At 35.2% G+C, this 25,677-nt stretch overlaps 3 protein-coding genes and 1 long non-coding RNA gene across 5 annotated transcripts; 2 read left to right on the top strand and 2 right to left on the bottom strand.

Annotated features, from left to right (window-relative positions):
- Positions 1–5,705: 5,705 nt before the first annotated feature.
- Positions 5,706–10,347, top strand: LOC104106733 (protein REVEILLE 1-like). Of its 2 annotated transcripts, XM_009615345.4 has the most exons (6): positions 5,706–6,515; positions 7,755–7,889; positions 7,984–8,095; positions 8,184–8,245; positions 8,398–8,805; positions 8,911–10,347. In XM_009615345.4, the coding sequence occupies exons 1-6, from the start codon at positions 6,489–6,491 to the stop codon at positions 9,631–9,633; spliced, it is 1,467 nt and encodes a 488-aa protein (XP_009613640.1). In that variant the 5' UTR covers positions 5,706–6,488; the 3' UTR covers positions 9,634–10,347. The 2 variants fall into 2 exon arrangements, with proteins under 2 accessions (XP_009613640.1, XP_018629843.1); XM_018774327.3 differs by having other exon boundaries at positions 7,755–8,095; positions 8,184–8,294.
- A 2,040-nt stretch (positions 10,348–12,387) lies between these two features.
- On the top strand, positions 12,388–15,796 carry LOC104106732 (protein CLMP1-like). Its single transcript, XM_070195670.1, has one exon. It carries the CDS (start codon positions 12,722–12,724, stop codon positions 15,086–15,088), a length of 2,367 nt encoding a protein of 788 aa, XP_070051771.1. The 5' UTR covers positions 12,388–12,721; the 3' UTR covers positions 15,089–15,796.
- A 2,197-nt stretch (positions 15,797–17,993) lies between these two features.
- LOC104106731 (1-aminocyclopropane-1-carboxylate oxidase-like) lies at positions 17,994–19,762 on the bottom strand. Its single transcript, XM_009615343.4, has 4 exons — positions 19,591–19,762; positions 19,259–19,485; positions 18,638–18,971; positions 17,994–18,556 (listed from the first exon to the last, which is right to left on the bottom strand). Exons 1-4 carry the CDS (start codon positions 19,696–19,698, stop codon positions 18,263–18,265), a joined length of 963 nt encoding a protein of 320 aa, XP_009613638.1. The 5' UTR covers positions 19,699–19,762; the 3' UTR covers positions 17,994–18,262.
- A 4,313-nt stretch (positions 19,763–24,075) lies between these two features.
- LOC138904966 (uncharacterized) lies at positions 24,076–24,943 on the bottom strand. The gene is made up of 2 exons (XR_011413495.1): positions 24,758–24,943; positions 24,076–24,666 (listed from the first exon to the last, which is right to left on the bottom strand). It is a non-coding gene; the product is annotated as an uncharacterized lncRNA (long non-coding RNA).
- Between the last annotated feature and the right edge of the window lie 734 nt (positions 24,944–25,677).

The raw sequence follows: 25,677 nt of genomic DNA, 5'->3' as shown, positions 1-25,677 counted from the left end.
AAGGCCCTATGGGTAGTGAGGGCGGTGCTTGTCCATTCACCCAGGCTTGGTACATCTCTGCCAATTGTTGCTTCAACACTCTTACTTCTTCAACCAGTCTTGAACCTTGTTCAACCAATTGTCCATGGACATCATCATTATCTGACTCATTCTCACTGTTGTTTGCCATTCTACTTTTTCCTTTTGATCTCGTGTTGTAAGGGTGAGTTGCCAGTTTAAACCACAAACCAACCACCTCTGTTTTACTTTATCTTTTAAAATGACAAACAACAAACGTGTTAGAGTTAGGCATTTTGCAGATATTAATCACACATTATATGTCATGCACCTAATGCCATTTTCATTTCTAAAATGATCTTGGAAGGCTTTATGCTTCATCCCGGCTTATTGATTTATTGGTTTATTTTCATCTTGAATTTAACGGTTTTTTTTAATCATTTTTTTAAAGATTAATTATGGTTATGATCGCATCCGATGAGGATTGTCTACGTATCATGACGCCGCATGAATCAGACCATTACGTAGTTCAGGGGAAAACAATAATATTTTTTTTTAACAAAACGAAATAATACAATAACAGAAAGGACATTATATTGAAAATAACTTACCAGACTCTGACAAGACTAAAAGACAGCGATTTTAAAGATTCAACAATGACTCAAACTAAAACATAACTACTACATAAAAAGTTCTAACAACTACGACTATAATTCAACTCCACAATCTTCTGGCTTTCAAACACTGGAACATCTGCTCATGGTGGGGCTTGCCCTGGTTGACCCCCTAATGTACGGTACATCCTTTCTAACTCTGCTGCAAGATGACGGGCAAAAGTAGGTGCATGCTCCAAAAACTTCTCATAATCCATCCCTTGGCAGTTCACATAACTTTGAGCGGTATAAACAGCCAAATTATGAACTTGCTCTTTGAAATACTGGAAATTCTGGTCTCGATCTTGTAACTGCTGCTGGCGAGTGGTGGCTATCTCCCTTATGTGGCCCTCACGATCTAAGGCTGACTCCAACTGAGCCCGAAGTCTAGCCTGCTCGAGTATCGCCTGAGCTATCTCCCTATCAAAATCTGCATGCTGGTATTCTCTATTGTACCTTCTCATTTCTTCCAACTGTGCATGGAGCTGAGCTTCTGAACGTACCCAATGGGCCTTCTCTCTCTCGAATTGAGCCCTTTTTTCTTCAAATTATGTTACTTGGCTAAGGGTTACCACTTCTTGCTCGCTTTGCCGCAAACGAGCCTCCAATACAACAACCTCAGCAACTTTGGCTTCCAGTTACGAAAGGCGAGCAACATGTTGCTCTTGCTCTGCCAAAAGCTGATCTCGTGTGGAGGTAATCTCTTCCTTTTCACGATTCAACTTCTGAAGGCCCTCAGAAGCAAGAAAGTTGGCCTACAAATTAAGAAGGGTAAAATTCAGGGTATGTGCATACCCAAAAATAGAATGAGTAATAAAGGAAGAAAGGAACGTACCGTTGCGGCATTGTGCATGGCATTGTTCAAAAAACACTCTCCTGAGAGTGCTTGAATCTTTTCCCAGTCTTTCTCTGAAGCTAAAAGCTTCAGATAATTAGCAAGCTCCATCAGCCGGGATAGCAAGTTGCATCCAATAAGACCAAAAGAGTAACATTCCTCTTTCTTTGCGGATCTTCAGAAGGGACAGCATAATTTTGTCCTAAATTCCCATGAACTATGGATTGTAGAAGAGGAACACCTTTTTCATGGTCAGGTGCAGCCAGTGGAGATGATGTAGCAATTGCTGGTGAAAAGTGGATGAAGATGGAAGTAATGTAGCAGTTGCTGGTGTTGGTGAAGATGGAGATGGAGATGATGGAGTTGAAGAGTGAGAAGCAACTGCATCAAATGCAGTGCTGGTTGTAGGATACTAGCCAACCAAAGATGGCAGGGACCCGGTATTCAGTCCCGCAGTATCGGGCACAACAATTGGGGCCCAAAAAATGGGTGTTGACATTATCTACCAAATCAAACTCTCCCCAAAGTGTCGAGGCATCGTTCTCGGTTAGTGTAACTCTCTCAACAGGTCGAGCATCCTATTGAGATAATGAGGATAGTCATCTTCTATGTAGATAAGCTCCCTCATCACTAGCTTCTTCATCATTGTCGATCGTCACAATATCTATGACCGGCCTGGAAGGAGGACCAGTCACCATCGCTACCGGAGATGACTAGGGGGCATCGGTCCTCGCCCTCTTATTATTTTTCCCGGCTGCAGATGAGCGTATTCTCTTTGGTTGTTTGTCTTCTGGCCGGGAACTCCGTAAAGAAACATTTGCTCCCGAAGAAGGCCCAGAGCCACCTGTTCGAGTAAGCACCTCCTGAAGCAGCCTCGCTGCATCAGCATGATCAGCCAAAACGTCCTCCTCGGGAACAACAACAGAGCCCGCGGGTAGACTTAATTTCATATACATATTAGAAGGGATCAATCAAGTTCTTCACATGAAAAATTGAAACAAGGTGAGCTTGAATTACCATGATTCTTGGCCTTCCACCCGTATTTAGGGGCCAGTTCTTTCCACAAGTGAGTCTCGGGCGTCGTAACGTCCAGGATCTTTTGTACCCACCGATCCAAACCTTCAACCACCGGTGGGATCTATCGAGTTGCTAAAACGGGCGAAGGATTGAGGATCAATACGGGTATAGAAAAATATTTAGTAAGAGAAATACTAAACAAAGAGCTTACAAGTCCGGTTCCAAGTGGCCGGAAAGGATGGAGTCGTTGCTGGAATGATGTCGTTGGTGGCAGCTGCAACGAACCATTCCATCCATCCATGGTCGTTGTCATCATCCATGCTAGACAATAGAGCATGGTGGCCACGTTTGAAGAGGTTTATCATTCCCCCGCGAAAGATTTTGGGAGAATAGAGATTCATCATATGAGCTAAAGTTAGCTCTTCTCCAGTCTCCTGGCACAAACGTCGAAGGCAAGCAACCGTCCTCCATACAAAAGGACTTACTTGTGCCAAACACACTTGGTAGCGGAGGCAAAACTCCGCAATCACGGGGTCAAGCTCTCCGCTCAAAGAGAACGCACCTAAAGTAAAAGGATACGTGTAAAAATATGTAAAATTCTCCTTGGGTAGGGTGACTTGCTCTGATAGATCAGGAGCAGTAATATCCAAATCATGGCAGCGACAATCTTCCTTCACAACAGAAATGCTAGAAGGACGTATGGAAGAAGGATACCTACTGACGGCCCATGTACGAGAGTTAGCAGTAGGAAATTTCTCTTCAAAGTCTTTTGTGGTAATAAGACTTCTAGGGATGATTCTTGCTTTTTGAAAAACCGGTACGCTTTGAGGAAGAAGCCATTGTATGGAAGAAGGAGAAAGGATTTTTTGTTTGAAGAGAATTAGAGAAAAGATGAAGAGCAAGATGCAAGTTAGATAAGGGAAGTTTGAAAAATTATGAAGTATAAGAGAGGAAGTTGATACATATAAGTAAAAGTTTTGGCGGCTAAATTCATGGCCATGATTACCTCGATAATCGGAAAAGTTATGCTGAATCATGGATGACGCGTGTTCGAGGCATTAAATGCAGAGAGACGTGCATCTAATCAACCGTCAGAAGCCTTCAGAGGGAATTATAGTAATTCCCTCCAAAAGAGTATTTCTATCAACTTCCCGGTAACACAAAGTTATGTCACTGGAAAGCAGGAGGACTATCTGTATAGGGTAAAATATGCTATGATACGTGGGATACGTAGAACCCAAGACAAGGGTATGGCCAAAGACCGAAGACAACTATTTCGTTTGTCACCGGAAAGAATAACGCTCATAAAGATTTGATAAATGCTCTTCGCCCGGTAGCATTTAAGAGAGAATATTTCATAGCATTAAGGGCAATTACCCGTTACACGGAATTTTGCATTTATGTTCACTGTTACATCTTCATCAATGCCCCTCATAATTGACATTAAAGAAGGGCACGATCCTAGGATCTCTTTGATAACTATAAATAGTGAGCTCAGTTATCATTGCAAAGAGGAAGAATTTTCTGGCAAACTTCTACTACATTATATTCAAAGCTCATTACAATCTTATCTTCTTACTTTTTGATTTCGCTGTTGTTGTGCCTGAAAATCCTGTTCCCGGAACTGTTGCTTCTGCTGTTTCGTCTATATCTTAAGGCTAAGTATTGCATAATTTTTCGATTATTTTATTATTTCAGGATCAAATTAATTCACTTGTCTAGAAATCACATATAAATTTAATTGTACCATTTTACAGGTAAATAAATTTATAATTATTTTATATTAAGTTTTGTTCGTCAAATAGAAATAGGTAAATCAAACTACCTTACATCTTAATTATGCAAGTTTTGTAATCTTCAATCTATCACATCAGTTACCTTAACACAATCAAATACTGCTAGAAAATTAATTTTACCAGTTTTGCTACCTTAATCAAAGAATTCATTAGGATAAGAACAATTGTGTTTTCATGAGTTTATTGATAGACACTTTACAAACAATTGGGATAACATTGATATCTAAGGATGATGGATACCCTCACTTTTGTACTACTGTACTAAAATTTTCCATTGCAAAAGAATATTTATAAGGTAATTTAATAAATGCTTCCCAATAAAAATAAATCCAAAAATTATCTATGAAAAAAATAAAGGAGCCAAAAAGTGGACAAGTGAGTAAGGTGTCAAAACAAGGCCCCACATAGGTACAAATAAAAAATAGGGGTGTTCATAAAAAGCCGAAAAATCGAACCAAATCGAAAACCGAATCGAACCGATCAAAAAAACTGATATATTTTAGGTTTGGTTTGGTTTTGGTTTTAAATTTTAAAAACCGATCAAATTTGGTTTGGTTTTGGTTTTAATAAAAAAATAACTGAAAAAACCGAACCAAACCGAATATAGAAGTAGCTGTTTAAATTTATTATTACACACACACATATATAAAGTTTCTAAAATTTTATGATACATATTGATCATTTGTATTTTTAGTCTAGTCCTTTGCTATTATAATAATCTAATTATTTTCCTTTACATTCTAGTTTGATTGGTAGTTTTCTTTTGTTATGTAAAAGAATTTATTTCATGTTAAAAATAATCGATTTTTAATTGAGTACTTAAAGTATTCATCACTATTTGATTCAATTATCATCAATATATCTTGGTAAATAATAGATTTCTCAAAGAACAATTGGTTTGATAGTGTTACGTTGAAAATGTAGTCGACAGAATATGTGTTTGGTAGTGTATGTCTCATATTTAAGAAAAACCCGATAAATAACCGAAAAACCGACAAAAAACGAATCAATAAAAAATCGACTTAATTGGTTTAGTTTGGTTCCAATATTTAAAGAACCGACTTATTTGGTTTGGTTTCTTTTTAAGGAAAAACCGATCCAAACCGAACCACGAACACCCCTAATAAAAAATGCTCAGCCAGAAACAAATTGACACGTGGAATACGCCAAAAAGCGAGTACCTTTTCCAACTGGCAACTCGCGAGTAACTTCTGTCAAACTCGAAACATAGAATTAATTTGTTTTTTTTTAAAAAATAATCTTAAAGGATTTCGAAAATTCAAAGAAAAAGAAAAAGAAGCAGAGCCACGTGTCGGGGGTGTCTTTGAACGTGAGCCACAAGATTCCATTAAACTCTCGAGCTTTTTAAAACACAAATGGAGAATTCCATTTATACCCTCTGACGTGGCACCCCCTCTCTCCTCCTTTTTCTTCTCCTTCTTCTCTCTTTTAACCCAAAAATATTTGTTTCAATCTTTTGCCTTTGTCGCTTCTCCTTCTTCTTCCTCTTCATCTTTACACTCTTAGTATACTTCTGTTCTGTAAAACTGTAATTCATATTGTTTTTTTTTCTGGGAAAGTTTCTATTTTTTGTGTCAGCGCACTCTGTTTTTAGACTACCAGCTTGCGAGATCGAGACTTTGAGGTGTTATTGGTTAAAAAAATCATTTTTTTTCACTTCCTATGTTGTTTATAAACAGACTCTTTTGTTAAAGTGTCCAACTTTATTCATTCTTGAGGGTGTTCTTTGCTATTGATGAGACCAATATTTCTCTGAATTTGAAGCAATTTTTATTAGTAGTAGAATTTTCTGGTTCTTGGGTTTTCTCTGAGTTTATGTTTGAATCAAGGATTTTGATTCTTGGCTTTGGTGAAAAGGGTAATTGGTTTGATCTTCAATGGGGAAAGTTAATGCCTCGTAGTGGTGAATTTGCTGTGTGTTAACAGAGTTAGAGGAGTATTGGATGACTTTTTGTGAATCAGTGAGAGTGGCAATTGATATTTTTGGGATCTGAAACTGAAGAGAATTGATTGGCTAAACAGTAAAAAGTGGGGTTCTTTTTCTCTATCTCTTCCTATTTTGGGAAAGTGTGAGGATAGATTTTCCCAGGATATTTTGGTGCTTAGAGATTTTAGCAGTTGGTGGTGATTTTGGCTGTGGAGGAGTTTTAGCATCTTCAGATAAAATTGATGGCATCTGCAGAAATGGCTGATCAGGTGTGACAATTTTTTTCTTGTTCTAGTATTTTTAAGATGATTTAGTTTTCTAAATATATTGTCTTGCTATTACTTGCTATCATATTCTCTATTGCTATGTTCGATTTAGTTTTCTAAATATAGTCTTGCTATGAGTGTTTCTTCCCTCTTCTTTAGCCGAGGGTCTATCGAAAATTTCGCAGGTAAGGCTGCGTACATACTACCCCTCCAGACCCTACTTGTGGATTACACTGGGCTTTTGTTGCTGTTGTATAGTAGTAGTAATTTTCAGATGATATCTTGTGTGATTCTCTGTTTTCTTTATGGTTAAAATAGGTGTTTTTTGCTTCTTAGTAGTACTAACTTTAGAGTTGGATTTCATTTAAAAGTATAATGGTTGAAAGATTTTGAATTTTCTAATAGATGAAGAGTTGGTGAAATTTTGATAGTTGAATGTTTTGGAGAAGAGTTAATACTAGCGTGATGAATTAGATTAGGTAGTATTAAACATTTTTAATTCAGAGATGTCCTCGGTGGAATATGTTGCCGTTGCTTTATTTCTTTTGTTGGGTGGGGGGTTGAACTGCAATTTGTTTTAACTGTAGTGCCTAACTAATCTATAGTGGATGAACTATGTTTTTGATACCAAAGTTGTATACGGGCTTAAGAATGTTAGTCCAGTAGTATAATAATATGCATTGTGTTTCCGCCAGTTCAGACTGATCAACGGCAAGCTTGACATTAATGTTGATTGTTGAAATAGAGAAAATAGGAGAAGAAGTTTGCAGGTTTTAATAGTTTGTCACTTGTTATTCTGTTGTTCATGTGTTTGTATTAAAAGAATTTAAACTAGTGGCTATATGCTTACAAAGACTTCTTCGTACACAAATTTGATAGGAGATAATGTATTAAGACTGTTAAACATCAAGATGGGAAGTAAGATTGTCAGTTCTATATGTTAGTTTCAATATTTAGTCATATACAAATATTTCATTCTTTTGCTTCTGATGAATGGATCGTTCATTTGCTAGACAACACTGAATGTTCTTATTTTGTCGTGTTCTTGTGTATTCAACTTATAATTCACCTTGACTGCAAGCAAATACACTGCAACATGTGAAGTAATTTGACTTTAAACTTTGGCAAACTTGGGAATACAACATTATAGCCAGTAGACATGATCCTCTTTAAATTACAATGGATTGAAGTATTTGGAGTTCTTTTTGGATAAGCTTCATCTTTCTCTCTTCGTCATTTTAGGATCAAAGTGGAGAAAGCGGGGTGGACTCAATCCGTTCCAGCTGGAACGGAATTTCATCTGATGTGGGAGCATCATCAACAAGGAGCATCCAGCTGAAAGAGCAGGCTGCTTCTGCAGATGAATATGCTCCCAAGGTTTATCGCTTTCCACATTCTCTGTGTCAACTACTTTTTTCCATACAATTCTCATATCTGTGTCTTGTCCATCGTTCTTTTTGGCTTAAAATAGGCCAGGAAAGCATACACCATCTCAAAGCAAAGGGAACGGTGGACAGAAGAAGAGCACAGAAAGTTCCTTGAGGCTATAAAGCTGTATGGTAGGGCATGGAGGCGTATAGAAGGTAGAAACAGAAAAGATTAATGGCTTGTTAGAGGCATCTTTTGGTTGTCACTCATCGCATATTAACAATGGTCTTGATTAATTTTCAGAGCATGTGGGCACAAAAACTGCAGTACAGATAAGGAGCCATGCTCAGAAGTTTTTCTCCAAGGTTTACTGCTCTTATATACCCCCATTATATCTATATGCCGCCTTTTGATGTAAGTCATATTCTTTTATGGCTCTAAGGCGTGTAGTCATCGTTAAGGGTTAATTTGTTATGTGAATGCGTTTGTTGATTTCCAATGTGTTTATGGTGGTCAGGTTGTTCGTGAATCTAATAGTGGTGATGCAAGCTCTGTGAAACCCATAGAGATCCCTCCTCCTCGACCTAAAAGAAAACCAATGCACCCTTATCCACGTAAATTGGCTACTCCAGTTAAAAGTGGAACCCTAGTCCCTGAGAAATTGACGAGGTCGATCTCACCTAATATGTCTATGTCTGAACAAGAGAACCAATCTCCTACTTCTGTGTTGTCTGCACATGGTTCGGATGCACTTGGCACGGGGGATTCAAGTAAGCGCAGTGGTAGCGCATCACCTGTTTCATCAGCTGGTGGTGGAAATTCTGATGGTTTTGTACTTTCTGAACCGCCCAATTTCATCCTACAAGATAGCTCTACGCCTGCCCAAGCAAATGCTAGTACAAATCCAGAAAACCAAGCTTGCGTGGTACAACTGCTTTTGCTACTGCTTCTTTTTTGTTTCCATGATGCTGCAAAAAAAATTTCATTTGAAATCACTGCTTATAATTCTCCTGTTTGATTCGTATTTCAGAAACTAGAGTTGCTTCCGCAAGAAGGCTCAGCTGAGACGTCTTCTACTCCATGTCTGAAGCTATTTGGTAAAACTGTGCTAGTCACTGAATCTCAGAGACCCTGTCCAACTTCTGGCACGTGCAAAATAGAGACAGACGTGAATGATGAAGCAGCATTGCCAACAGCGTCTTGGAACATAATGCCAATGAAATTTACTGCTTCTGATTCAGATTGTGTGTCAAGTACCTTAACTATGGGAACCCCACCACCATTTTATTACTTGCCATCACAAAATGAAAACCAATGGCCTACTAGATGTGCTTCTGCCACTCTTTTGCCATGGGGATCATCATGTGCATCTGTTTCATTTCCTTGCATTCAAGTTCTTAACCCAATTCCAATAAAGGGGCGTCCCATCTTCAATGACAACAATCTGGAAGATAAACAAAATCAGAAAGAAGGATCTTCCACTGGCTCTAACACTGAACCAGTAAGTACGGAAATGAGTGGAGATAAAAATATGGATGTCGAAGCTCAGAGTAGCCAACATCCACTAGAGAAGGTGAGGAAAGAATTATCCTCTAGACCTAGCGAAACCTCTAGCTTGGTGCGAAGAGCAAGTTCCACCAAGCGCATTAAGGGCTTTGTTCCTTATAAGAGATGCTTAGCAGAAAGGGGCACCAATTCCTCAAGGCTAAGCGGTGAGGAAAGAGAAGAGCAGCGAACCCGCCTTTGCATGTAGCTGGTTTCCTTCTGTTGTTTGCTTTAGCTCATTAGCGTAAATTTTCCAGTAACCAGGTGAGCATCTGATTTAGGTTCTGCAAAGAACTAGAATTGCCCCTGACTGGATGAGCATGAGTCAACTGTTTGGATGGAAGGGGCTATAAAGGACCTGATTGAGATCACACACTTGTTTTGGCTTGGAGAGGAGAGGAGAGGAGTCTGATGTAGTTGCCAATACTCAGAGAATGCTTAAGAAGTGGCCAGCAAACAAAGGGATTCTTAAAAAGAAAGAAAGCGTGGTATGAATATTCATTCCGCTAGAGCAAAGGCACAAAGTCAAGGAAAGCTGCAAAGGTTGAGCCTTACATATTGAATCAGCCCCGAAATAAATGTGTGGACGAAGTGAAGCAACAGAAAATGTAGCTCTTCCTTGTAGTTTTAGCAGAAGCTGACAAGCATATCTCTGGTCTTCCCTAATTTCTTCCCTCAATTGTTCAAATGTGTTCCTTCTCATGAACTTAAATATTGTAATTTCATGCTCATGACTCATGAGCTTCTGCTCTTGTAGAATAACATAGTACGTAGTAATAAAATAAAATTTGGTGTGCCCCGCCCTGGATACTTTATTATGAAAATATAAACAGGTTAATACACACTTATAACTTGTAAGTGTTGTTTCCAGAGAATAACTGTAAATATCTGGATTTGTTTTGAAACAATTGATTTTGCATGAGATGGAGACGTAATTTTTTTTTGTTGTGTAGCTTCCTTTAACACATTTTATAGCTGTTCCAAACACTAAGAAAATGTATGAACAGCCTACAATATGATACTGAAGGATATTTCAGCATTTTACAAAATTGAATTTCATTTGGTCAAATTAACAAGATTAAGATGGTCACTTATACATTGAGCTCCTACTTATTTCGTCCCCCAGTTAATCAATCAATCTAATGAAATATAGAGCCACCAATTAGTCAATGAAAAACATGAATTTTAGGCGTTTAGACATGATTAAATTGAAATTTGAAAGAAAATTACTCCACTATTCAACACTTGAAAAGAAAAGTATCTAAAGTTATCCTTAGATACTTATGAATAGGTCGGGTTGGTTCGGATTTTTTAATTATCAAACCAAACCAATTATATCGGGTTATTAAATTTAAAGATCAAACCAAACCAATAAAAGTCGGATTTTTAAATTTCGATTTTTCTCGGATTTTTCGGGTTGTTTCTGTTTTTTTTTTCCATAAAGTCTTCATAGCACAAAACATAAAATTTGTGCTCCAAATATTTCTTTAATCCTAGTAAGTCAGAACTATACAAGGTGTCTTTTAATAAAATAACATAAATATGAGATGATTTATGGCATTGTACTAAAATATTCAACAATAAAGATGAGAATCGCATAAAATAAATATTATTAATAAGCCATAATGAAAATAAACATAATTTAAAATTACTAATAAGTTGCTAAAATAAGTACGATTAATAAGTACTATTATTTACATGAATAAACACTAAAAGAAAAATAAGTTATGCATTTTACCTAAACCATGAAAAAACTAAAAAATTAATATCCAACACTATTTTTATTCATAGTACAATTGAATTGAATGTCTTTTATTATCATTAGTATTGATTTGATTTTGGTTTAATTTAGGATTTATTTGAGTTACTAACATTTATGGACTATAAAACTTATTGAAGCATCCAAAAATTATAAGTCAAAACTTGAAATAATACGTTAAAAGATAAAATTATGAAAAAGCTTAAGAAATACTTATAAACTACACTACAATAAATATTTTCATGTATTAAATATATTTAAAACTTCTATACATATAATGTCGGGTTGGTTTGGTTTCGATTTGACTTATTTTAATTAAAACCAAATATCGTCGCCTTTTTTTTTTCCAACACCAAACTATAGTCGGATTTTTTTTCTCGGTTTGACTTAGCTTATCGGATTGGTGCGATTTGTCGGTTTCATTTGTACACCCCTACTCAAGAAGCCTTTGGCTGATTCTTTTTCTTTTACCTATTTTTGTAACAAACTCCACCTAGAGTACGTTTTACCTTTTTGAAGAAACTCAAATGGTCTATATTTTCGGGTCTACCTTACTCTTTTTTCTAATTCAAGAAATTTAGATCTTCAAGTAAATACGAAAGAGTTCATCTTCGAAAATATTATCAACACACAATGTCTACCATAGAATATAGTTAATACAACTTTACTTAGATATACTCACGGATTGTGTTATGTTTGTCTTTTTATTTTTCTTTCTTGAATGCGAAACATGCTACAAGTTCTAAATTTTTGTTCACTATTTGAATTAGTTATTTTCCATAATTTTAAAAATATATGTGACTATGAGATATTAAAGTGGTTTACTTGAAGGATCACCAATTTTTTTTTTTTTTAAAATTCTCCACACTTACCCTCCAGCGTGACTCGTCCCCGAACAAAGGTGAAACCAACCGCGAAATCCTTTTTAATTTTGTCATATGGTTTCACTGCTCTTTTCCCCTTTTATAAGTTCCTTGTTATTTCAAGAGTTACAATTTATTACATATTGGAAGTGTTTTATCTTTTTAGTAGGCACTAATTAAGTTAATTAGTTGGGTCGATGTTAATAAACGGTTACAAAAAAGAAAATTCGAATGCTATCATCGTAACAAATGAAAAAGATTTGGATGATTCTAGAATTTGATCAACCTTCACATGGTTTCATATAACGGGACCTAAGTAGTGGGGCCTACAATTGGATACTCAATCCAAGCACCAAACCGAGCAATCTATCTAGGGTTTACAAACCCAAAACCTTTTTGTCACCCCTTACAGTGCTTCTCCTCAAACACCCATTTCATCCAACCCATCCGATTCTTCAATTCAGCTTCTGGGTTTTCAAGATTCAATCAGAAAATTCTAAATTCTGCACCAAAGGTGTGAACTTCATATCTGTAAGTAGTTCGTTCTGTTCTCATTTCTTTTCACCAGCTTTGTATGAAGGATTCTTGATTTATACAGCATAAAAAAGTGGTTTATTTTGGCTCACTGGTTGTAAAGATTGAATCTTTTTACAAGTTCCTATAGGAATTATTTAATGGGGAAATCAGGTGGTAGGAAGAAAAAGGGTGGTGTTAGTCAAAATCAAAACCAGAATCAAGTGGCTGTAGGGGAGAACGATAAACCTGTTGTTGTTAATGGTAGTGCTGATTTGGACTCATCAATTTTCTTAAAAAGAGCCCATGAGCTGAAAGAAGAGGGAAACAGAAGGTTTCAGGGTAAGGATTATGTAGGTGCTTTACAACAATACGAGAGTGCTCTCAAACTTACCCCAAAGACACACCCAGAAAGAGCTGTTTTTCATAGCAATAGGGCGGCCTGTTTGATGCAAATGAAGCCCATTGATTATGATTCTGTTATTTCTGAATGTACGATGGCACTTCAGGTTCAGCCTCGTTATGTTCGGGCCCTTCTACGAAGGGCTCGTGCATTTGAGGCTGTGGGGAAGTATGAAATGGCGATGCAAGACGTGCAGATACTATTGGGTGCTGATCCGAATCACCGAGATGCTTTGGAGATTGCTGGACGATTGAGAATGGCACTTGGTCCTCGTCCAGAGGCCCAACAGGACCTCCAGAGCCGCCCATCTCCAGCTGCACTTGGTGCTTCTGCAGTGGGTGCGGCTCCTATTGCTGGCTTAGGACCATGCTTACCTGCTCGGCCAATGTCTAAGAAGCCAGCACCTTCAGCTGGGGCTTCAGCTATATCAGTTACTAATAAGCCAGAGAAGCCATATCAATTTACACCAGCTGAAAATGGTCCTCAACCTAAAGTTCAGTTGCCAAAGGTTGTTTTGAAGCCCTCAAATGGTCCTTCCAAACCACGTCCAGATCACAATAAGGATGACCAAAGAGAGCAGGCATCTTTATCAGTATCAAATGTTGTTCGTGGACATTCCAAAGGTGTTGCGATTCGTTGGAGGCCGTTGAAGCTTGTTTATGATCATGATATAAGGCTTGCCGAAATGCCTGTGAACTGCAGCTTTAGAGTGTTGAGGGATATTGTTAGCAAACGGTTCCCAATGTCAAAGTCTGTTCTTGTTAAATATAAGGACAGTGATGGTGATTTAGTAACTATTACCTGTACGACTGAGCTTAGGTCGGCAGAGTCTTGGGTTGATGGTCTACTACCAAAAGACCCCGACGCTGATAAAACAGACTCCATTGGGATGCTAAGGTTGCATGTCGTTGAGGTGAGTCCTGAACAGGAGCCGGCTTTGTTGGAAGAGGAAGAGGAGAAGCTTGTCGAGAGCGAACCGAGTAAAGGGGATGATAGTGGATCCCATTCTTCAACAAGTGATTCTGTGGTTGAAACTGTGGATAATGAGAGCAACATGGCAGAGAAGGACGCTACCAAAGAGAAAGTGGCAACAACGGAAAATCCTGACTGCAAGGAGGTTGAAATGGATGACTGGCTTTTCGAGTTTGCTCAGTTATTCAGAACTCATGTGGGCATCGATCCAGATGCTCACATAGATTTGCATGAGCTCGGGATGGAGCTTTGCTCTGAAGCCCTTGAGGAGACTGTGACTAGTGAAGAGGCTCAAGCTCTTTTTGACAAGGCTGCCTTGAAATTTCAGGAAGTGGCTGCTCTTGCTTTCTTCAACTGGGGAAATGTTCACATGTGCGCAGCAAGGAAACGAATTCCGATTGATGATTCTGCTTCAAAGGAGATGATGGCTACACAGCTACAAGCAGCATATGACTGGGTAAAAGAAAAGTATTCTCTGGCCAGAAAGAAGTATGAGGAGGCACTCTTAATCAAACCAGACTTTTATGAGGGATTGCTAGCGTTGGGGCAGCAGCAATTTGAGATGGCAAAACTTTACTGGTCCTTTATCTTGGCTAAGAAAGAGGACCTATCAAACTGGGATCCTACGGAAACTCTTGCGCTCTTTGACAGTGCAGAAGAAAAAATGAAAGCGGCAACAGAGATGTGGGAAAAGCTGGAGGAGCAGAGAGCTAAGGAACTAAAGGATCCTAGTGCCAGCAAGAAGGATGAACTATTAAGGAGAAGGAAGAAGCAGGGAAGTGGTCCTGAAGGTGAGGCGTCAGCCGAAATTTCAGCTGACGAGGCCGCAGAGCAAGCTGCTGTTATGAGATCACAGATACATTTATTCTGGGGTAATATGCTCTTTGAACGATCTCAAGTTGAATGTAAGTTGGCTTTGGCTGGTTGGAAGAAAAACCTCGATACAGCAGTTGAGCGATTCAAGCTTGCTGGAGCTTCTGAGAGTGACATATCAACAGTTTTGAAGAACCATTGTTCCAATGAGGAAGCTACAGAGGGATCTAAGCAAACGGTTGAGAGCCTGAACACTGACGAAAGTGCTACACTTGATCTTAGCCAAAAGGCCAACACTGACGAAAGTGCAAATCACAAGAGTGATGCTAGTCAAGCTTAGGGAAGTGACCTTCTTTCAGTATTATTGGATTGCACTGGCTATCACATGTATTGGCATTTTCTTCATGCAAGTGTCTAAATTGGAGCAACAGAAGGTTTTCCCTGTTAGAAGAGTTGGTATCAGTAAGTCTTTCCTCTCATCGCTGGTGGAGAACTGGCATCATAATGTTCTCTCTCTGAAGGTTCTGGCTTATGTACGTGTGCCAACAACTTTTGACCGTCAACCTGACACTAATTTTTCTATATTGAGTTGCCTTTATGAAAAAATTATATTAGAATTTTTTGCCTACATTTAATTCTGCAGTTATTATGATAGATGCAGCTCACTGTTTGAAACCATTAACAAAGTGCAGATATTTGTTCTCAAAGTGAAGCTTATCAAGCATTTGTTCGTGAACTGAGAGACATGAATCTGATTTCATGCTGCTTTCTCGCCCTTTTATTTGTGCTCTCCTTTGGAAGTTGATTTCAGATTTCAATGTCAGTATCATGGCGGAAGACAAATGCCATTTTTGCTAGTCTTTTGGGTAGTTGAAATTTAGATGCTAATGGTTGAACTTTTAGATAGCAGCTACATCTGCTTCGGAGTCATGTTTTAAGATTGATTTATTGCAAACCTACTGCTTTTGTTGCTCTTGCTTAGTTGTTTGGACATTGATTTTCGAACCCTTTATCAAGTTCTCTTTTAATCGACAAGCAATTTGATTTAGTGTGGTGTTTATAGGATAATATCCTGTTGATTAAGCTTTCCTCCTAACTGCGCCTTTCATTTCTTACTCTTCGAAAAATTTGCACTTCAAAATTTTGATTCCATGCTTGAAATATAGAAAGATGAAGTATGCTCCCACATTCCATAGCCTGTGCTAATCCAAGAATTTCAAGTGGCTTTCATACCATTAAATTTGAACCAAGCAGATTAAACCAGAACCTTAAGGGGTTCAATTTGCCAGCATTTATTTCTCTAGTCTGAACCTTTGATTTTTTTTATTCGGTTGTTGCAGTAGTATTATCTCAAATAAGTTGTTGAAGATCTAATTATGTATCTTTCCTTATGAATCCATTAGGCTTGACCTATTATATCGTATAATATACTATGAATATATTTTACTTCTGACAAAGTCCAGTCGATATTTGTTGCTGCTTCTACCACCAGAAAATATAAGAAAAGGTTCACATAACCTTCTCATAAATGTTTGTGCATTCTATTCACCTCAATGCTCATTTTCCCGCAGAGGCAAGAACTATTACTGCATATTGTATTTTTCGGTTAATCATACAGTATTTAAAATTTACTGGTCCGACTAATTCTTATTTGCGCTGGATCGGTTCACTAAGGGCCCTTTTATTATTTTCCCTGATCAAGTGGGGCTTTTGAGAAAAGGAATGAAGAGTGATGCTAATATGGATATCTCCAGTTCTTTTGAAAATTTAGCTGTCAAAGGATTACAAAAGTGTTAGACAGCACAATAACGTCTAACTCCTTGCATTTAACCAAATTTATAATACTGCAAATAAATCTTAGGTTACTAAGTCCAACGAAGCATACACCAAAGAGCTTTTCAGTTAATATTCTTTATGGATTTAACTAGGGGTAGTAATTTGACTCTGGTTGGGTTGGTTATTGACCCGTCTATTTGTTGAACCCAATCCATCTTGACTCAACCTATTTCAGCTCATCTAAAATTGGGCTGGTTTTTAGCTCAAATGGATTCATGAATAACTTTGCTAAAATATCTTTAAAATAATTTATTTTTTGTTTGATATGCTATATATGACCATAATAATAAAAGAAAAGAGTCTTATTTGATAATTAAATAATTTATAAGAAAATAATACACATTAATTAAAGCTCGATAAGAATTGGGCAGGTTGGGCTATGACCCAAAATTTAGCCCAACTTAACCCAGCCCTCAGCCGAAGTTACTCATGACCCGCCCATTTATCGACTCAATCCATTTTGACCCACTTAAAATCAGCCAAACCCGTCCATTCGACACCTCTATATATATTGACTATATAAAAAGTTCTACACTAATAGTGTATTTTAACAGGTTATAGAAAGTTATGTAATGCATTTTAAGAACTAAATTGGGATAACTATAAATAATTTTCTATTATTGTAGGCCGTCTTAATCCGATGGTTTGAAAGAATTGTTCACTATTAGTGCATAGAAGTTAACTCATTCCTAAAACACTTGTTAAAGTTCTCTATTTGGCGTAAAAGTTCTTCTTTTCAGCGGCTTTTGTTTACTTCTGTTTCCTTTTTTTCAGTCTTTTGAACTTTGAGTGCGATGTACTTTTACTTCCCTAACAGATCCTCCATTACCTAAACATAACTCGGATTAAATGGCACTTTCTAATTTCCTTCCAAGTGCCCCAAGCTTTCGTAGGGGAATATAAGCTGGTAATTATCTATCATAAACAGCTGGGAAGTGGCATACACAGTAAATGTCAATGAATCGACAGATAATGCAGAAAGAGAAAGAAAAAGAAAAAGGTAAAACAGAGCAGTTGAGTATCTATAGTATTATTTGTATTTTTCTCCTTTTAACATCAGCGCAGTTCGGTGTCAATATAAATGATCAACTGAGAATCCTTGGAAAATGACAGTCATGATAAAAAGGAAAAAAGAAACAAATAATTCAACAAAGTTTAGAGTCCTTTTCTGGTTTTAAATCAGATGTGCTGTAACTCATTCGGCTTGAGGTATGAGTAACATATATGCACGGACATTATAAAATATTTTAATACTATCAGTGTAGTTTTTATCTGCTTTAGTAAGTCATTTACTATAGTTAGCATCTTTCTAATCCATGTCGGTTATTAAAATTTATTTGTAATTATCTTTTAATGTAAAATTTCTTCATCCTATCAAACTCAAATAATAAGTGATGAATGCAAAGGGGTTTATGGATAGCATAGATTTTATTAAAGTAAAAAAGGAAACTTTACAATATACCCCTTAGAAAACAACTTGAGGACAGCTCACTACCAGACAAGAGACAACGACAGATAAAGTGACACAAGTTCCACAGGAACCTTACTACTAATTTACTTCTTTCATAATTAACTATTAAGGACAACACAAACTCCAACCCATTAAAAATCTTAACCTCTTTAACCCTCTTGATTAGTTTCTTATTAATGCATAAACAAAATCCCTTCTGAAACTCTATCAAACAGTTTCAATTGGACTTATGTTGACAGTAGTCTCCACGGCTTTCATAGCCTCAAACCTAGGTTGCTTAGCCTGGAATTTGAGACCTGCATACAGCTTCATGTAATCTTCAAATACAAATTTGGGATACTTCAACTTGTTCTCTTCTTCTGCCTTTTCAACCAACTCTGGTGCTGGAAATATCACAGCATCACTTCCTGGATTATAAAAGGAAGCAATTGACATTCTAGTGCCATCTTGTTGAGCAATAACTCTGTGCTCAATACTCTTGTATCTTCCATTCGTTATCACCTTCAACCAATGAAAAAAACTAGGATCAGTAACATATAAAGTTTACCAGATTAACTGCTACAACATGTTAAAAATACAGACCTCCAGCTGGTCGCCAAGGTTGATGACAATAGAGTGTTTCATAGGTGGGACATCAATCCAATTGCCATCTTTCAGTAACTGAAGACCACTGACTTTGTCATCTTGGAAAAGCAGGATTAGGCCACCAGCATCAGTGTGAGCTCGTAGGCCTTTGATCAGTTCTGGCTTGGGGCAAGGAGGATAGTTGCTAACTTTGGTCCCAAAAGTTGGACCATTTGAGCCATAAAATGCTTTCTTCAAATAACCTTGCTCGAGCCCGAGGTTCTCACACAGCAAATCAAGAAGATGTTCAGCTAGTTTCTCTAGCTTCAACGCGAAATCCTTCATGACATTTCTGTTATGAGAAAATGTAAAGTTGGTAAAATTTAAGCAGAGCCATACAAAAAATATTGATACTTAAGGTTTAAGGATAGGCTAAATTCTTTGAGTTTGAAATTTGGAACAGTAATTAAGCGCTCTCATTTTAGTTGTGGTCCTACGTCATGTTAAAAAGGATGCAGGTTGAAGTGATACAAATCCCAGATAATTGGAGCTATCTAGCATAGTTTCTCTTCATGTCAAAAATATAAAAAATAGTGAAAAGGGATGTTAAAAAAGGGACAAAAATTGAATTTTTTGAACCTGTATTTATCCTCTAACTCTGGAACTTCATACAGATTGGAAACAGGGAGGTGTTTCAAGTAAAAAGTGCTCTCCCAATCAAGATCATCAATCTCAGTTTGGACAGCCTCAAGACCTTTACTTGCCACCATTTCCTTGAACCTTTGCTCCATGCATTTCTTGTAATGCTCCTTAGTAAGCTTCTCAATAGTGTCCAGCACTTCATGGGAAATCCCATGATTCACAAGCTTCATATATAACAACAGACAAAAATATAAGTTATTAGAAAACAAGACAATTTATAAAATTTTAAAAAAGAAAAAGTGTAAGATTGTAGACTAATATAATGTTACCTCAAAGAAACCCCAGTTTTCACATGCATCTTTGATCTTATCCATAGTTTCAGCCCTTTTCTCAGTTTGAAGTAACCACAAATCCACAACTGGGAAAGTACTCGCCATCTTTACTGGTTATCTTTTGCTGTTTGTTTAGTAGCTATTTCTGTTGTGAGTGGAAAAGAGTGTACCAGAGAGAGGTATTTATAGCCTTTGAGGGGTCGGAAAACAGAATGAAATGATAAAGGATCCGCTAAATTTAATTAAAAATATTTACTAACGTATATACATTTACGGTACACATAATTTTTCTATAATAAGTATACTTTTATTATGTTATAAAACCTACCATATTTTCTTGGATTACCAATTCCACCTATTATGAACATAGTTATAGTGTATCGGTGCACCGCTAAAAAAAAGAGAAAAAAATGTATTTAGCTAGAATTGATCATTATAGCTCTTAATAAATAATTCAACATTCAATCAAGTGCATCATTCAATTTTTTTGGAGCATGAGTTTTAAAATATATATATAAAATATCTAATTTTACAAAAAGATCATGAGTTCACGTGCCTCGTAAGTACGCCTATGAATCCGCCCCTTCTCCTGTCCAAAGTAAGTGATCATTTTACCCTTTTATTTTAGTCCAAAATAAGTGTCCATTTATATAATCAAGAATGATTTTTTTTTTCTTCAAATTTGTCCTTATTTAAATATTCCAATGTGTTAAAGTAACAATTAATTAAGGTTAATTTAGTGAATACATCCTTTTTTTTCTCTAGAAATTCATATTTACTTAATGAGTATGCCAAAAGTAAAATAGTCGAGATTAGCTTTTAGACAATTTATTTATGTAAAAATTCTTTCACTCTATCAGTATATAAAAATATAAATTCATTAAATGTTTTACATGTAATAAACAATAAAATATAAAGTGGGAACAGGACTCGTGGATGATGTATGTGTGTACATCCAGATGGACCCCTACCAAATTTGGAAGAATGTTTTAGCAATGGGCAATTGGCAATGGGCAATTCCTAGTTATTATGGTTTTATCTGTCTCTCTCTTTTGGTGGGGTTGCACCTAATTAAGTGTTCCTTTCTCTTTGCTTTTCTTTGCATCTACTTTTCTCCATGCACGCCATTCTCTCGATCACTTGCTATGGTTAAAGTTTTTTAAAAAAAAATAGATATTATACAATTTTACTTTACGTGGCAACTACATTTTATGAATTCATTCCTTTTTCTTCCTGAAAAAACATTCTTTATTCGTTATTGTGTTAAGGTGCATCAAAATTAGGTTACATTCAGACGGATAAAAAATAAGTCGATTGAAAATGGGAAAGTTTCATTACTAGCAACGTGGAAAGTGAATAATTACAATATCTTAGTAGTATTAATTGATTAACAAATATAGCAGCAAAATAATATGGAAACATATCATATACCAACCAAAAACTCTCTCTAGGATTAGTATTAACTACTATTCACTTTCTATAATCTAGCTGTTCATCTCACCATAATGCATTTTCAGATTTTAATCCACATTCATTCCCTTCCATTCACTTCTTTCTCCAACACATTGAAACATAATGATATCAATTTATATATATACCAATTGTGAATAATTAAATATAAACGTGGAATAAATATATATATTCACTGTATAATGATGGTATTTAAAAGTTATAAATGACATTGGTATTCTAGTATATTAATGTTATATTTTAACATAAATTTTACAACCATTGTATATATAGATTGTGTACAAATGACAATGGTATATATTCTAATAAATTAATGTTGTATTTTATCATATTAGTCCGTCTTTATTGTGTCATTGAAGAACAAAAGTATGTTGAGAATAATGCAATAATCCGGGTAGAAGAAGATGGCATAAATTGGCGATATAGGAAGAAATTCTTAGAGATATTCGGTAATTTTTAGTTTATGGAAAGAGAGAGAAAATACGGGATCATTTACATGGTATTTTGGCGTTTAAATATGATTGATTGCAATTATATTTTCACCCATGATCTGTAATAAATATGTTATATTTAATATTCAAAAAGTCCCATTATTCTCGTATTTAACTCCTAATAATTGATAATCGTTAAAATTCCATTAAAATTCAGATTTCTAACTAGCCAATACTTGCTTGAATCAAGATAAGCTAATTTGAGTTAATTAAAAGTGTAAGCTATGTTTTGATTAAATATATCAAATTTGGTCATAAACCAAAGTAGCTCAATTTAATTAGCTTAGCGTAGATTCAAGTATATATATTCATCAGCTAAATTTGATATATTTAATCAAAACATAGCTTACACTTTTAGACTTCTCCATGTGCAATTTGTCACCAAAATATATTGCAATTAACAATCTCACGTAGAAAAATATAATGCACGATCAGTCAATCAATCGACCAACAGTATGGCATCAGTTGAAAATATAATTAAGGTCAATTATATGAGCTTTTTAATTGAATTTTTCTCTTACTTGAAAAAGCTATTTCTTCGTGATGGAAAAGAAATACAAAGTTAGGGAGAGTGTCACCTTTACCTGATACGGAAAAAGGAAAGGGTATTCCATTTCTTGAAATATTTGTTTAGTAATGAAATAATAAATTTGTGGCCATTGATCGGCCACAAGCAAAAGGAATTCCTTTTTAGTATTAAAGGTAATCATATATTAAGAAGCCCTTAGATTCATCTTTTACGTAATTAAATCCCTATGGAAAGCATTAGATGCAAAAAAAAGCTAATGTCGGCATTGGAAATCCACCTGAGATCTTAAAAAGTGAGATTATTGAGCTTAATATTGCAAATCCCGCCGCCTTAAAAGTTGAGTTTTTGGAATCAAATGACAACTTTCGAAAAATTCCATAGTCATCGTACAAGTGCGATTCGAACACTCCAACTTATCATTATTTCTCCAGCTAAGTGCTTTCCCTGTTTAATCACCCATACGGCTATACCTTTTCTTATAATTGAGAAATTGACCTTTTTTTACATAGTAGAAGATTCGTCGACGTTTCCTATAGTTTTGGAAATGTTTTCAATCCATTAAAACTTTGTTGACGCAGAACATTGTGTCGTACAAATTATACAAATGCATATTTAGGATTTTAAGTTAATGAATACAAATTAGCATTGCTCTTGTTTCTTTTTACGTGACGATATTTGATTGCATATTAAGTTTAAGAAGAAAAAAAACTACATACCGGAAGTACCCTTAAAACTTGTGGTTCTAACACCTCATAAAATTTCCACCTAACAAAATGTTAGTACTTAGTATATTGAACTTACCAACTAAATTTAGGAAATAGCCAAAAAAAAAAAAAAAATTTCTACAGTCAAACCTCTTTATAAAAGTCTTGTTTGTTCTAATATTTTTTTAGTTGATATAGTAAAGTGTTGTTATAGAAGACAAATTATAACATAATGTAAAAATTTGTTCCAAAAAAAAATTTAACTTTTATATTGATTGACAGTTATATTGAAATGTTATTATGGATAGACTATATTGTAAGTTAAAACTACCTAATAAAAGCAAAGGAGGAAAAGGGTCAAAGCTTCATTCACCTCAAATAGTAAAAGATGAAATTACCCAGGCATATATTTTAATCTACAAAAGCTACATAATTCAAAGGGAATATTAATAGCCTGCAATGGATAAGGTTCTTAAATTCCAAACTATTCATTCATTCACTCAAAATGTCACTACAACAAATTTCATTATCAGTGATTAATTATTCTGTCACCTAAAATTCATATTTCGTCACAGAATGCTTTTTGTGACGAATTTTTTTTTGTCAAACTTTCGTCTCTAAAACACCGTCACTAATAGTATGCAACGACAACTTTATGTTTCGTCACTAAATAAAGTTATATTAACTACAAAATCTTTTTTTGTCTCCAAATACATAGTATTTATGATGAACTTGTTTGTCATAAAAAGTGTAAAATTTTTGTAGTTAAAAGCATTGTGTCGTCGCTAAAAAGATCTTTAATACTAACGAATCTATTTTGTCACTAATTATCATTTAATTGGTGACGATGTCAATTGTCTTAAAAGCTATGCATAATTTGTAGTTAAAAGAATGTGATTCTGTCACTAAATGGTTATGCTTTATGTACAAAAAAAAAGTTTCGTCTCTAAATAGATAAATTAGCGACAAATTTGTTTGTCCGAGAAGGAAACAATTTCGTAGTTGAAAACTATTTTTGTGTCTCGACAAATGATACTATTAGTGATAAGACTAATTTGTCATTATATATTGTCTTAATTAGTGACAATTTCAATTGTCATTAAATATTAAGTTAATTTGTAGTTAAAATATATTTATATTATTAATATGAAGGCCATTTCTGGAGAAATAATTTTTTGTTACTAAATGTTTTTTTGCGAGAAATTGCATATATATATTTATCGCTATAGTTAAATAGTTTGTTATTAGTTTCATGTCTATTCAGTTTTTTAAAATTAGCTTATGCAAATTTAAAACATCACAAAAATAAAATAGAAAACGTAATACCAAAAATTCATACAAAATCAGATACTAATACATCTATAATTATTGTAAGATAAACATGTGACTACAAATTCATTGAGTAAATAAAGTGAAATAACTAAAGCATAAAAAGTCTAATTGAAATACATGAACAATGGTAAACTAAAAAAGACAAGCATGTTGCTTCCTCATGTGCTAATGCAGCGTCCCTTATCTACAATCTTTCCAGACACTTTTTAGACCTTCATATACCTGTGTGTAAAGAAAAAAATTTATAAATACTTTTGATTTCATTATTTTAATTAGTGAATCAATAATAATAAAATAAGAAAGAGATAGTAACTTCTATACAAAATCGTTAACTATACAATATACCCTACATAAAAAATTTTGAAGAACAAAAAAAGTATTTTAGAAAAAAACCCCTATATCAATAGAAATTAACCTCCTCATCAAAAGAATATCAAGAATTCCTTCCTTAAGCCATAAATTAAGTCCCTCAATTATAACAAAAGACAATTTTCTCAGCAAAGGATTGTGGAGTTGCTCCTTGTGTTATTCAACTCCTGCATATAAACTAAAAAATAGAATATTGGTAAATGTTGTTAGAAAATTTTATTAGGTAGAGAAATTAAGAAAGTCAAAACCAAAGAGAGGAGTTGGTTTACCTGGTTATAGAGGTCGGGGATGATGGCACCTGCGATAGTTGGATGTGGATGGCATTAATTGGGATAACAGAAAGCAATTGGGAGAAAAAGAAGAAGAAGTAGAAAATAAATGGTACGAATTTCTCCTTCTTATTGGAGTCTATGTAGTTGTATTTGAGTTGGATACCTCAAACTTATCTAAGTAGGAGATTGTTCGTGGTTTATAGGGCGGAAATGGATGAGAGAGGGAATTTTACACGAAAATATTGGAGGGAAAATAAAATAATTGAAAGTTAAATTTTGTTATTTTATCTTCCCTCCAATATTTTCATGTAAAATTCCCATAATTATGACTTCCTTAAATATTGAGATAAATTATTTTTCGCGTTAATTCTTACCAAATATAATGATGGAATTATGGCCAATTATTTTGAAAAAATAATTCAAAGTTATACAACAGAACTACGATAAAATTTTGTTGTAATAGCTTTTTACGAGATAAATATTTTATTTATTGCAAGGGATTAGCAACGAATTTTCCCTCATAATTTTAATAAATTAGATGTGGCCGATAAATTTACGTCAAGAAATAATCAAGACGGCACATATTGTAACAAGTATAGTATTTTATTTAAATGTTATAAATATTACAGTCTCTATAATTCCTCCGATTCTTCTTTTCAATGATATAAAATAATTTTAGAGACCTTTGAACTTGATCTTGAGTCTATATGATTGTCACGAATGATAATCTTGAATTCAGTGAACAAATAACTTGCATTCGCACTCCTTGAATCTTAATTTATTCTTAGTTCTTAAGCGTGAGCTTGATCTCTCAAGTGTCTTGTCTAGTATCCCTTCTTGCATTTTTATTAAGTACTCTTTTATTTTTCTTTCTTTCTTTTTCATTGATTTATTCTTTCAAAATTTTCAAGGTCATA

Source organism: Nicotiana tomentosiformis, chromosome 2 (assembly GCF_000390325.3).
Source record: "Nicotiana tomentosiformis chromosome 2, ASM39032v3, whole genome shotgun sequence".
NCBI classification, from domain to species: domain Eukaryota; kingdom Viridiplantae; phylum Streptophyta; class Magnoliopsida; order Solanales; family Solanaceae; genus Nicotiana; species Nicotiana tomentosiformis.
This window is presented reverse-complemented; position numbering and strand designations above follow the sequence as displayed.